The following is a 14,182-nucleotide window of genomic DNA, read 5'->3' on the forward strand; positions in this document are numbered from 1 at the left end:
TGACTGCTTATGAACCTGTTTATTGTTTAAAATATACGCTCTCCAAAGCCTATAGACATGCTGTTGTACACATGTGCACTCACTGTGAGTAATCATAAAACACATTTGTGTATAAAAATCACTGACCCTTTCATAAACACACATGCATTCTCTCAAACACACACAAAAACACACTCCTTCATAGGTCTGTTGTGAAATGATGTTGACCTCAGTTGTGCCGTTAGTGATACTTTATGCCAGGGTGACTACAGATGTAGTAGTAGTAGTAGTAGTAGGATACGGACAAAGCAAGCTTTGAAGCTTTTAACACAGTCCCTTTTTTTGTTTCATGTTTTAGTGGAGATTTTGGTCAAGGTTTGACGCTTAATACACAGTTTATTTATTTGTCAAACTCTCCAAAAATAGTTAAGAATTTTGTAGAATTGTCCAGTTGGTTGTTGAATGAGTTAGTAGATTGTGCTTGTTTTAGCCGAGGTGGCAAACAAAATTCACTTTTTCCAAGCCTTTTCTAAACCAGAAAATTTTCCATTCCAAACACAAGGCCAACCTGAATCCAAAATTCATCTGCAAAACAACTGACAAATTGGCAGATATGCCAGTATTATATTGCACTTTTTTTTTTCAATACTGTCTTTTAAAATTTTTATGCATTAACATATTTGGTGAATGGTAATGGCTAATGGTTTTTTAAAAACTCCAAAGACTTTTCCAGACCATTATGGGGAAAACATATTTTTCAAAGACTTTTCAACCCAGAAAGTGGCCCTCTCATTTTTCCAATACATTGCTATGTATCACTACGTATCTTTCACTTATTTTATACATACATATGTATATATATCTATATCTATATATGTATATATTATATTTCAGTGCATTTACTTATTCATTCAGTCTATTTTGTTTATTGATTTTGTTTCACTTTATGTTAATGGTTTATACAAAGGGCTGGCTCTCAAGGCCTGACCAGCGTGTTGGGTTTGTGCAAAGGTCAGGCATCTACTCCTTTTCTTTTTCTTTTATAAAAATGAGATGTAATATTAAGGATCAGTCTGCACACTTTGACACCTCCATGAAAATGAAAATGAATTTTCCAGACTTCCATGACTCTCCAGTAACGAAGCCTGCTTAAGCTGAACTCTGATGCGTAGACACGTCCCCCGCGCACACACACACACACACACACACAATACGCATACACACATGAAGGGTCTAAAACAGAATAAAAGCTGACTTTCTAAAAAAAAAAATGACTGAACACAGTTGGCTGGGTGACAACATCAAGATGGCAACGATGAATCTATGTACAGTGGTCGTTCCTCTTCTTTGTGTGGGAGCCGTGCTGGCGACGACACAGATATGTACAGTGGTCGTTCCTCTTCTCTGTGTGGGAGCCGTGCTGGCGACGACACAGATATGTACACTGGCACCCCCACTCTCATCTTCCTCACCATGTGGGGGCTGTGTTGGCCAGTCGCCGCATACGTCTGGAAAATGCAACAGGACCGGAATAAGGATGGGAACATAACTAATTATATGTGCATGCACGGACACACACACACATGCCCATACATACACAAGCATCTGTAAAATAGATGACAAAGAGATGAAGGCAAAGAAGGCTGTTCTATTTCCGTAAATTCATCTGTTTTAACTTCTTCACAGCTCTCTGTATAGCTGTACTGAATGCAAAGTGCAACCTGAAGACTCAAGACTGGCTTATTATCTATACACGGGTATAGAAATTTACTGTTCGACATGTGTGATCAGTAAAATAAAATTCAAAGAAGCTAAACCTGAGCAATTTCAGAATAAGTTAAGAAAGTATACACATTTAAAACATATTCAAACATACACACATGTTATTCTCCTCCTCCCATCTCTAACCAATAAACTCTTTTGCATCATATATTTTTCTCTCCATAAATTCAGATTTAAAAGATGAGTCACTTGTTAAATAAACATAACAGCCTGAAATATTGTATTTTTCAACAGAGCGAAAGATAACATTCCTTAAATTAACAAGCAAGGCAAATAAATAAACATGTACAACAACCCAATTATTCAATTGTTAACAGTTCCAAAAAGTGTTTCATATATTCCTTTTGGTTGGTCATTATTTGAACATCTATTCACAAAAGTGATTTTAAACAGGAAAGAAAAGATGTATGCATACTCTGTGTGTGCATGTGTGTGCTTATTCCTGACTTCAATAACATATTCCTAGTTTTAAAATGGCTTCAGTATGAAATTTCAGCCTTAAATTCTATCACAGCTTTCCCTTTCTCTTTCCATGTTCCCTTGGCAGCTGGCGGAAAAAAACAACAACAAAAAAACAGCTCACCGTGTGTTTCTGTCTTGGTCACGAATTTTCTTTTCCATTTCGGCGTCAGTGAGTGTCTCCAGGAATGGACACCAGGCGTCTGATTCACTCTGGTTGCGGATGGCCACTTCCACAGTGGGGAGAGGAGCTTCGCTGAAACATCATGACGACAGCTGACAATGCAAAGTCACCTCCTTTCCAAGACATTATCACTTTTTTTCTTCCTTCTTCTTGGACGTCATCACACTCGTCCGCTAAAGTCATGTCAGCTCAAGTCAACCTTATTATCTCTTTATGAAAATTAACATGTGGTCATGTTGCTCATAATCATAATGTTTATGCAATCAAAGAGATCATAAAAGATATATTGACACATTTGAGAACATTTTACATATCTAAGAACAATTGGCAGTATAAAAAAAACAACAACAACAGAAAAACCTGCCAGTTAAAACAGAGCAGAGAGAAAAAAAAACCCAACAAAAAACAACAGCAAAGAAACACACACACACAAACATAAAAACATGCCCAAGAACCGTGCACACGCTCGCACTGAAGGCGAGGAGCAGTGCCGGTGCAAGGGAAATAACTGCGGCAGTCACCGGCAAGGGTGCCGAAGCAGGGGTTGCCTCCCTTGGATCGGGTGATCCGGACAAGGAGGGGGGGTGCACGCGTATGGGCAAGCGTGTCCCCTAGTGGTCCACCTTCCTCCCTACACCAGGGGAGGGCATCCCTACACGCCTCGGTCGCTATTGGATCCGAGACGGTCGAGGCAAGCCGCGTGGGGGGTCGCGTGATCCGATGTCACGGCCGCCACCACGGACGCATCGCACATAGGGCCCAGTCTAACGTGCGGATCCAAGACAAGCTGCCTTTTTTTCTTTTTTTTTTTTTTTTCTTTTTTTTTTTTTTTTTTTTTTTTTTTTTTTTTTTTTTTTTTTTGTCCCCAAGGGATTGTGGCCATTCCATTGGTGCAACTGTGGGTATGATAAAGAGATAGAGGAGATCGACTCGTACACTGCCGACTGGCAGGGCCGAGAAAACGCGGATCGCGTCGAGTGAGTTCGCGGATCGATAAAAATGACATGAAAGGTAACACTGACCTGAGTGTGTGACCACAAACCTCTAGAAGTCACCAGAGGAGGTGGCGGAGGTCTGGAGTCGACCGGAGGGAGCGGAGGAAGTGGAGAAGGCGGCGGGTTGGCGTTGTTTAGAGGGCCAGTAGTAGAGGGCCCAGAGTGTCAGCGAATCGATTGCGATCGCGCCTTAATTTTAGCACGATTCCCCAATCGAGCTACATAATTATGTGACCTGGTTAGAGACATAATTTGACCACAAACAAGAACGCCAGAGGATCGACAGACAGACAGAAAATACGAAAAAACTTAGCCGTATGAAGAGCACAGGTACAGGAGTCATGATGGCTGCCGGAAAAAGAGGGCGATAACCAGCGGGACAAAGGGGAGGTTACCTACTTCCGGGAGGTTATCGGCCGTAGTTTCGTCTGCTCCGCATAGGCGGATAGTAGTTTGCACAGGACAGGAATGTCAGACCCCTGCCGGAGTCTGCACTAGTTGGGTCACGGTTAAGTATGTGTAATTAAAAAGGCAATTAAAACCATCTCTTCTCTCTCCCCTATTCATCTTTACCTGTATTTCCTTCTCACATACAGCTTCACTTACTCAAAATGATTGACAGTTAGTGTTATTGTGTAATATGTATTCCAGGGATGAGCTTGTTTTAAAAACACAAAAACTATATAATATATTCATCTGCCCACATAGTCAAGCAGTAGTATAGCTGTCCAAATGGTAGGGGTAAAAACTGTCATGCACAGAAAAGCCCACGCAAAGGTATGAGCAAAAAAGGGAATTGCGCCAAGGAACAGAGAAGCAGAAAAGAAAACAACTTGATATGTATGTATATTTTTTTTAATTTCCATTTAATTCACCCCCCGCACCCCCTTGTTTTTTGGTAACAAAAAATGAAATAAAATAGATTTTAAAAAAATCAAAGAAACAAGAATTTTTATACGGCAAAATGAATCCATTATAAAAAAAAACCAACAACAGACAAAACATTTACCTGAAAGCGTATGTACGCTGATGCCAGCTCAGCTGCCCACGTATGCTGTAGGCAATGGCAGTGACAAATTCACCTCCCAGACCTGAAGATATTGGAAAAGAAAAAAAGATGATAAAATGTTTATCTCCTTATTCTTTCAGACCCTAACTCTCTATGCCACACACACACACACACGCACACACACAACTTATAGACTTATAATATGAGAAGGAAGTAATGCTTAGCTGAACTGGTACAGACATTATGGGAAAATGTGTTATGTTGTCCTTGTTTCTTTTTGCACTAAAATCACACACACAAAAATCATATAATGCTGATTACCTTATGCCAACATTATTACAATAAAAAAAAATCCATAGAATCCATGACAATAAACAATAGACAAGACCAAATCTATATGTGAGATAATAACATCAACAAAACAGAGAAGTTTTGTCTTCTTAGATAGTGAAGTCTACAAAGACAGAGGCGCAGATGAAGACATAAAAAAAATATTTAAAAAAATCACAGAGCAAGGATGCACTCAACATCTTGCTGCCTATAACTAGTATAAGGAACACCACAGCCTTCTCCAGCCATAAAATGATGAGGATAGTTAACATACATGTGTGTATGGATCAGAGACTTGGAGACTAACAAAGTCAAACACTGACAAACTCCAGACATTCATCAACACGTGTATGAGATGCATTACAGGCATTTAGTGGCCAGAAACAGTGTCAAATACCAACCTGTGGGGAAAAAACAAACTAACCATCTTCCCTTCATCAAGGAAACAGAAAAAGGAAAAGGACAAGCACTGGTGTGGGACCTTCAGGGGAAAAACAAGTGGACAGACATAGGCAGGCGTGGAGAAGATGCACGGAGGATGAGATGAAGGCAGCTGGATGGACATGGGCCCAGCTGAAGAGGACAACCCAGAACAGTCCTCTGTAGGAGCGCTGTTCTGGCTCTGTGCTCCTCGAGGAGAGTTCTTTGTTTGAACTGAAGATCCTGTGTTGAAAATGTGATGTGGACATGAAAGCTAAGTATAGGTATGCTGTGGCTGCATATTTGTGAATGTGTGTATTTTGTACATGAACAAACTGTCAAATAAGTAACTTAAAAAACAACAACAGAAACACAGAATGAGGAACAACGTTGAGAGTCTGACCCAGCTCGGCGCACAGCTTGGTGGCAAACTCCTCTGGGCTGTTTTCAGGCTCCGCCATGTCCCACTCAAACTGGTCCACCAGCGACACATTGCCCACATGGATGTTCAGCTGTCAACATCAGCAAAACAACACAAGTCCTTATGTCATGGTTACTGTAGTGTGATTCGTGTTAACACCAGCAAAACAATACACATTCTTGTGTTACACTTACAGTAATGTGATGCGAGTCAATATCAGCGAAATAAAATATGTACTAACGTCACACTTACAGAAGTGTGTTTCATATCAATAGCAAAACAACACGTGTCCTTATGTTACACTTACAGCAGTGTGATGCAAACATGTACATGTACTATTAATATAAAATTACTGATACTTACAAAGTGCCTAGGCTCGGTCAGAGACCAAGTTCTAGGGGCTTTACAAAAACAGGAACCAAGCTGTAAGTACTTTATAAAAAAAGGGTCATTTGCACTACAGGCTGCCTATCTGGATAGAGATAACTAACAGCTGACATTAGGCATTCAAAATTTGTTCCCTGTGTCAGTCAGGTTTCAGTCACATTTACACGCATGCCCCCCCCCCCCCAACCCCTCCCACCACACACACACATCTGTGTTAAGAGTGAAGTTTACTACAAAATTTTGTCAGGGACAACGCTTTTGTTGCAAAGTTGTTTTTACATGTATTAGGCGCATGCTGTACACAGGATCTCGGTTTATTGTCTCATTTGAATGACTGACATCCAGACCACCACTTAAGGTCCAGTGAAGAGTGAGAAAATTCTGGCCAGTGTTGGATCCCACACATGCATTTACACAGTCTCACTGAAAGAAACATTCCAACTAAGAGTCTATGGCAGGCTGAAAAAGAGCAGGTGAGCAGTTGTGGTGGGGGATGGCGAAGGAGATGTTCAGACATGAAGTGAGAAGAAAAGAGACAGTGATGGAGAAAGCTGAGAGACGGAAAGAGGGGAAACAAAAGCTACAAACGGTCTTTGGCTGCGCTGTCTGAGAACCCAAGGACACACTGAGATCAAGCAGAGAGAGATACACCAATGAGCAGATCACACTTTTCCACAAAGTGACCAGACATTATAAAGTGAGTGAATGTGTGTGTGTGTGTGTGTGTGTGTGTGTTCGCTGATCGACCCACACACAGATTCAAAAAAGGGGGTCGGACAACTGGCTGTGGCAACCCCAGAGCTTGTCGAGTGTAGGATTCTGTCCCACGCTCTCAGATTCTCTCCTCTACTGAGCAGATGCGTTACCACTAGGCCTCCACTCTGCTCATAAGATGTAAATTTTTCTGAAAATTCTGGTGTTTAAACACAGGTTTTACTCATCAGTTTTTACCTTGTACAGCACATCCCCTTGACTGCCTTAGGACAAAGCACTTACATCCACAGTGACATCATCAAAACAAGGGACATTTCTTGTGAAGGATGAAAATTCACAAAACTGATCTAGAGTAGTAGACCTCCTTACTATTTTCTCAGTTTTTGGCTGAGCGTTCTGGATATTGATATATAACTGGAAACATCTCTTTCTACTGTTTTGTTCCCGGCGGTCAAGGGGTTTCAAGCATATTTTACATGGAAAGGTGCTATATCAACTCCATCATTATCATTATTATCGTCATCGAGATTCACCTTGAGAATGACGCGCTGGTCAGGCGCCTGTTCCTCTGGCAGCATGTCAGCGGAGGGGTGGGCCTCTATCTGCTGGCGGATGGCCTGCGCGATGGCCGGCACAAATAGCACCGTGTTCAGGTCAAGGTCATCACACAGGATCTCCGCAAACTGCTCAGGTGTGATCAGCATCTCTGTTGGTCATTGAAACACATCCAGATAATATATGTGAAGAATAAAAACAACAACAACAACAAAAAAACAACAAAAAACAAAAAGAGCAGAAAGTTGAGGCGGATAAGGAAAAAAACGATCCAAGATGGAAAAGGAACTATCGAAAGGAAAATGAGAAGAGAAAAAAGAAAGCAGAGACACGATGGATAAGAGATTAAGAGATTAAAAAAAGAAAAGAAAAAAAAAGAAAGACAGAATGGATAAAGAGCAAATAAACTGTTTGGAACCATAATTAGGGTGTACTGATATATCCGAAGACAGAATGGAAACTCACACACAAAAAACTAGGAATACAAAAACTGAAGCAAGGGTGTTTCCAGTTTGATATTGGCATTTATGGAACGAACTGCGTTTTTTTCTATGCCTGGTATTTTAATTGCACATGCATTGTTGGATACATGAAGCAGTCAAAGAGCTCAATAGTGCATGGTCCTCAGCCAGTTTCTGATGTCACCCCATCACCTGTCCATATGTCTGGGGTCTCTCTTGACTGTATACCATCAGTTCATCTTGGGCTGTCCCTTCTTTCTACAACCTGTAAAAAAAACCTACCTAAAATGTTACATGTTTGAGTGTGCATGTGTGCGTGCCTGAAATCTGATTGAATGACACAGGAAACGAATGATGAGCGCCCAATGGCAGCTGTCAGTTGGCTCTACCCAGGTAGGCAGCCTGTTGCGTAAATGACCCAGTGTTTGTGAAGCACCTAGAGCTCCGTCTCCAACCGAGGATAGGCGCTATATAAGTATCCATATCAATCGATCAAAAAACCTGCAGGTGTCCGATTCTCAGCTTGGCATGCAATTCTTGTAACGGGGAGCTGTAATACATATCCCAGCCAGCAGAGATGATGGCTGACATGAACGGCTGATAGAATCTTTCTCTGATCTTTTCATCTGAAGGACAATCATGCCATTTTGCGGAGGCATTTGGTGTCAAAGGAATCCAGTTTTTTGTCATGCATCGTCTTGAGTTACAAACATTCCCAGCTGTAGCGGAGCATGGATAGAACATTCCAGTTACAGAACTTCGGCTTCAGTGTCAGGAAAAATTTCTTGCTGCTCCTTATTTTGTTCAGTTTGTTGAAAAACAACAACTGCTATTGCATTTCCAATCTGACAAGTTTTCTATATTACCTGATAAACATGAAACAAAGAAAAAAAAATTATGTAAGCAACCTCAGTTTGTTAAAAAAGCTCTGTCACATTTCCAATCTGGCAAGTTTTCTATTTCCTTTAAAGATATTACCTTGCAAACATGAAACAAAGAGACCCCCCCACCCCCCCAAAAAAAACACCAAAAAAACAACCAACACAACCAACCTCAGTTTGTTAAAAAAGCTGCTGTCCCATTTCCAAACTGGCAAGTTTTCTACTTCCTTTAATGATATTACATGCTAAATATGAAATATGAGAGGAAAAAAAAAAAAGCAACAAAACCAAGCGACGGACCATTTTTGTTCCAGGTGAAGCAGTCCCGGAGTTTCTGGCCCTCCAGCTCCATGTCCAGACGGATGGGGATCAGCAATTCTGGCTGGCTGGCGTTCTCGTGGATCTGGGCAGGGTCAGTGTCGTCAAAACTGCACACAGTTTTCACTGACCCATCAACACTGAGTGACAAGTCACACACCCTCTGTTTATGATAATAATAATTGTCAAACCACTGCGCACATTATTAATATCATTGTTATCATTACCGATATTTATGAGCTAAGGGCTGAAACAATTGACCTTGTATCGTCCAGCTCTCCCTTGAGTTTCTAGTTATCACTATATAGAGCCTTTTTACAATCAGAGTTCAAGCTCTAAACACTTTATAGAGTCATTTGCAAAACAGGCTGGCTATCTGGGTAGTGCCGACTAACAGGCGCCTTTAATAGCCCATCATTCCTCATTTCCCGTGTCATTCAGTCAGGCTTCAGTCACACGCAAGCACACACACAATCATATTGGATAATGTATGTTAAATATTTTACACACTCAGAATATTCACTCCATGAAAGTTGTGCAAATTAAAAAAAAAAGAGCTGAAAATGACTGTAGGGAGGGGGAATCTTGGAAGCATCTGTCAAATTTGCAGTCATTTTTAAAAGCTTGTTTACTTGCACTCGCTTTTAATTCATTACTTTGTTATTCAAAATATGCATAAATATGACTTGAGCTGATAGCACCAACTTGGTCTCAAATACTTGACTTTCAGATCTCTTTCAACAATTATGATTTATAATGATCTGTTGCAAAAATAGCAACAATCAACATAATAACCTTATCAATCCTTTTCCCCAGTGATTTTGATGACCAAATATGAAGTTTTCAATGATGCAAATACTGGAGTGAAAGAAAAGAACGAGCGGGTATCTATTTGAAGATGACATACCATTACTATATTTCTTACCACATAGGGAATGTCCGAATCTTGGGCTTTCCCAGACGGTTGCGGTTGATGTGTGTTGAACAGGGGACAGCATCTAAGTGATGGGAACTGGTTGGCAACGGCTGGGCCCAGCTATTTCCCCTCTTGGCTTTGCCATCTCTGAAATTATTACTCCAAATATACAGCAAAAACATACAAAAAAACCCAACAACAACAACACATTAACAACAATTATTTAATGACAATTAGACAAGTATTCCTACAACTACAAGGATTTCTACCAAACTAAAAACATCACAAACATACACAAAGACACAAACACAGTTGTGATAGCTAAGTTGTCAGAACACCGGATTACATTTAAGGGTCCTGGGTTTGATCCTGGTGTCCACACCTGGTGAATTAAGAGTAGATATATTCCCAATCTCCAGGTCAACAAACATGCAGACCTGCTTGGGCCTCAATCCTCTTCATACATATACAGAAGACCACAATCAGGTCTGATGTGCAAACAATACATTCAGTGAATGAGAAGGAGCAATATCACCATTAGGCTGCGAAACAAAATCTCTGAAATGCTACTGCACTGATGTGTGTGTGTGTGTGTGTGTGCGTGTGTTTTACCAGCCCTTTTTGTTACCTGGAGTAAGAGGTATCACTGCTGATGGAGACTGCCTTGTATTTCTCGTCATTCCCATCCAAGATTTCATCCACTTCATTAGCCCTCAACAAGGTGATGTTTGCAGCCAGAGAGTGCATCCCAAAGCCTGCATAGACATTATTCATCGACTTATTTCCCTAAAACTAAAGAAGCTTCATAAAATTAATATGACTGCAAAACCAACAATAAATCTTGAAAAAAAATACACCGCTTTCAGATACTGTAGATCTTAGAGAATACCTCATTGTGAATGTGAGTGAAAACAAAAAGATAAGAAAGACTGATTTTTCCTCCCCGGAAATTGTTGATAGTCTAGTAGGACTGGCACTCCTGATGAGGCTGCAGTCTGATCAAACATCAACTGAACAAGCTTGTCAAATGCCATCACCTCAAAAGAGAACAGTTTGGGCCTAATATTCAAACTTAATCCAGTTTAACTTACTATCAAATGTCATCTTGACAAAGTAAACATAAAAATTAAATATACATAAAAATGTTACAGTAAAAAATGTTACAGTTTTTCCTGTGTATTATCAGAAGAAAAAACAATAATTAAAAAACAACAACCCCACTAAGCTGAAAGATGCAGATTGCTGTCAACATGAATTCCAACACTGTATGTTTATAATTAATATAAAGCACTATAATGGTATATATCAACAGAGGCAATGCAAAAGAATCTAACTGTAAGTGAACAATTTACCCATGGTATTAAGAGTTTTCCTCTCATCCAGTGAGATCAGCCGTCTCCACATTGACGGGTACTTTTTGTACAGGGACCCACGAAACATGCGCAGGTATGTGCCAACCTGTGCAATCATTTGGAACATAGAATAATCTCAATCCAAAAATGTAAAAACAAATAATTCTCAGATAATGTTGTTAGTTGAAATAAAGAGCAGGATACTTTAGCAATAGCAGAGGGTGCCCAGGGGAATATACTGATACTGAGTGATAGTCAGACAAGGGTTTGGAACGCAAAATACAAACTTGAACTAAAGGCATGTGAACTGTACATCCAAAAGTAAAAGGAAGAGTCTGAATTATGCTTCCTGTTTGGTGATATATACTTAACATGTCAAACTGATGCAAACTAGACACACGACTAAGACATATCTCATTATCTGACATCTACCCACAATGGCCCTTCTCGCAAACTTTATTTTGAAATGAAATAGGAGTGAAAGAAGAAGAAACACTGCACATCTATTTCATTTATTCAAATCGAACATTCCTCAAAACAATAAAGGTGATCTATTATTGTATTGATAATAAACACTGAATTCTGCCTGACACAGTAACTACAGATTTCCTGCAGGCCCTCAACAATTAAAGAGATAGATCTATTAATAATATTGAACTCTTGAATGACTGATAAAACATTTTTTTTTGCAGGGCCTAAACAATAAAAGTGATCTAAGAATAAAACTGATTATAATGGGCCTGCAGAGGGATGACAATTCACATGTGTGGAGTATAAACAAAACAAAACAAAAAGAAAAGAAAAGAAAAGAAAAAGAGTAGTGACTGCCCTTGTGTCACTTGTGTGTGTGGTATGAATGTGTATGTGTGTGTGTCCATACGAGCATACACTTATGTTTATCCTGTGTGCTATCTCTTTTAACTTGACGGAGTACACTGTTTGCATACGACAAAAGTTTTATCAATCTTTTTCTATAACTAATATCATATTTAAAACATTCTGAATCTGTTTATGTTCATTAATGTTTTCTTTAATAATAATAATAATAATAACAATATAATAATAATAATAATGTACAGTTATATAGCGCATTTCTCCAGAAATACTGCTCAAAGTGCTCTACATTTCATTCCCCCCCCCTCCCCCCCCCCCCTCAATCAATACTCCCCTCCACCCCCTTCCCCCACCCATTCACACACACGGAGGCATATGAAAAACTCATGCAACTAAACATTGGTAAACTACCCACCCACACCTATGATGCCCTCCAAAAAACGCATCCCTGCAACAGGCACATGAATGCACGGACACTCACCAACACCCCCCACACCCCCACAAACACGGCAAACAGCCTCTCCACAACTGCTGTTGCTGCTGCTGGAAAAGATGTGTTTTCAGAGCAGACTTAAAAAGATTTCAGAGGGACAGAATGATGCAAATTTTCTGGTAATTTGTTGCACAATGATGGAGCCCGAAAAGAAAAAGATCTTTGACCCTGTTGCTTCTTTTTAACAACAGGGAGTTTTAAAAAAGCCTGGTATCAGAAGCAGAATGAAGGTGATGAGTTGGAATGTACACTTCAAGGAGGTCAGAGAGGTAGCAAGGGCCAAAACTTGAGAGGGCAGTAAACGTCAGAGCAGAAAGCTTGTATTCAATTCTTTTTGAAACTGGTAGCCAGTGAAGAGAGTGGAAGAGAGGAGTAATGTGATCAAATTTGAACCTTTTTTTTTTTAGTGCAGTGACCTAATGGTAATATGTCTGCTGAGGAATCCAGATAACATGGGTGCATTTAATTGAATTCTACTCTCAGCAGTATTTTCTACCCCTTCACTAGACCATCAGTGCAGGTATAAATGCAAGTCATTCCGATGAGACAACAAACTGAGGTTCTGTGTGTAGCATACATTCAGTGCACATAAAAAAAAACCCACAGCAACAAAAGGGCTGCCCTGGAAAAAAATCTGTAGAAAAATCCACTCGGATAGGAAAACAAATAAAACAAATACACTTACACTAGTTACAGGCAGAAAAAAAAAGGGTGGGGCTGCAATGTAGCAACAAGCTCTATGTGGGGAAAGCAGCCAAAATTTCACACATAGAAATCTGTTGTGACAAAAAAAACCAAACCAATATCAATATGCAAATATATTACATACAATACAATGATTTAATTTCAACTTTAAAATAACAAACATAACAATTTATGATTTAATTCCTGAAGCACTTGGTAGGCTCTCATACTCAAGGCCTGATCATCTTTGGTCCATGCATGAATCAAACATCCTCCATATCCATCTCTATTTATCTTGTTTATTCTTTCAATATCTTTAGCAGATGTGATATATGTCATGGATCAGTGGACCCGCACCTTTCAGTTTTTATCTTCTTAAAACTAAAACATGCATGCAGAAAAACAAAAGAAATTACAAATGCTGATACAGTTTATACGGTAAGTGTTTTGGTAATATTGTAAAAGTGAAAGACAGACAATAAGCAGTGTTTGGGCCGGGGCGTCTGGAGACAGAACAGACTGGTGAGGGGGGCGGGAGAGATGGTGAGGGGATCATATCTGATGAGAGACTCAGAAACACACAGAGACACACACACACACACAGAGAGAGAGAGAGAGAGAGAGAGAGAGAGGTCTAACTGGAACCTCGTCCATTTTACTACCGTTCTAAAGGTGGTTTTTTTTTTTTTTTTTTTTTGGTTGGTTGAGCCTTTGTGTGTGTTTAAAAAAAAAAAAAAAATGGAGAGTCACAGAAACACAAGGAAAACAATCTAGAACTCTATTATAAGCGCAGTACAGGAACATTACCTCAGAACCGATGTAATACTTTTCACCTCCATCTTCCAAACTAAACGGCTTCGGTCTTTCACCAAACGTTTTAGGTGTCAAGCCAGATGTGCCGCCTGCCACCGGTGTAGACGGACTGCTGGAAGCCATATTTGATTCGTAATCTCCCCATCCATTGTACTTTACGTTAAGATAATAATTTCTTTAATGATAGAAGAATTA

At 39.9% G+C, this 14,182-nt stretch overlaps 1 protein-coding gene across 1 annotated transcript; it reads right to left on the minus strand.

Moving 5' to 3' along the window:
• Positions 1-14,115, minus strand: LOC143288372 (SWI/SNF-related matrix-associated actin-dependent regulator of chromatin subfamily B member 1-like). Its single transcript, XM_076596772.1, has 10 exons — positions 13,982-14,115; positions 11,164-11,269; positions 10,440-10,566; positions 9,821-9,958; positions 8,878-9,005; positions 7,214-7,386; positions 5,562-5,670; positions 4,409-4,490; positions 2,345-2,476; positions 1-1,487 (listed from the first exon to the last, which is right to left on the minus strand). Exons 1-10 carry the CDS (start codon positions 14,108-14,110, stop codon positions 1,448-1,450), a joined length of 1,164 nt encoding a protein of 387 aa, XP_076452887.1. The 5' UTR covers positions 14,111-14,115; the 3' UTR covers positions 1-1,447.
• Between the last annotated feature and the right edge of the window lie 67 nt (positions 14,116-14,182).

The sequence above is a fragment of the Babylonia areolata genome, chromosome 12, assembly GCF_041734735.1.
Source record: "Babylonia areolata isolate BAREFJ2019XMU chromosome 12, ASM4173473v1, whole genome shotgun sequence".
Lineage (NCBI taxonomy): Eukaryota > Metazoa > Mollusca > Gastropoda > Neogastropoda > Buccinidae > Babylonia > Babylonia areolata.

What these genes read in the sequence shown, in the direction of transcription:
- LOC143288372 (XM_076596772.1), bottom strand. Translation starts at nt 14,110, where the DNA reads ATGGCTTCCAGCAGTCCGTCTACACCGGTGGCAGGCGGCACATCTGGC. An exon ending in AGTGATACCTCTTACTCCAG is followed by an intron (nt 9,959 to 10,439) that starts GTAACAAAAAGG and finishes TAATAATTTCAG; the next exon opens with AGATGGCAAAGCCAAGAGGG. An exon ending in CAGCGTACATACGCTTTCAG is followed by an intron (nt 2,477 to 4,408) that starts GTAAATGTTTTG and finishes ATGATGTTTCAG; the next exon opens with CGAAGCTCCTCTCCCCACTG.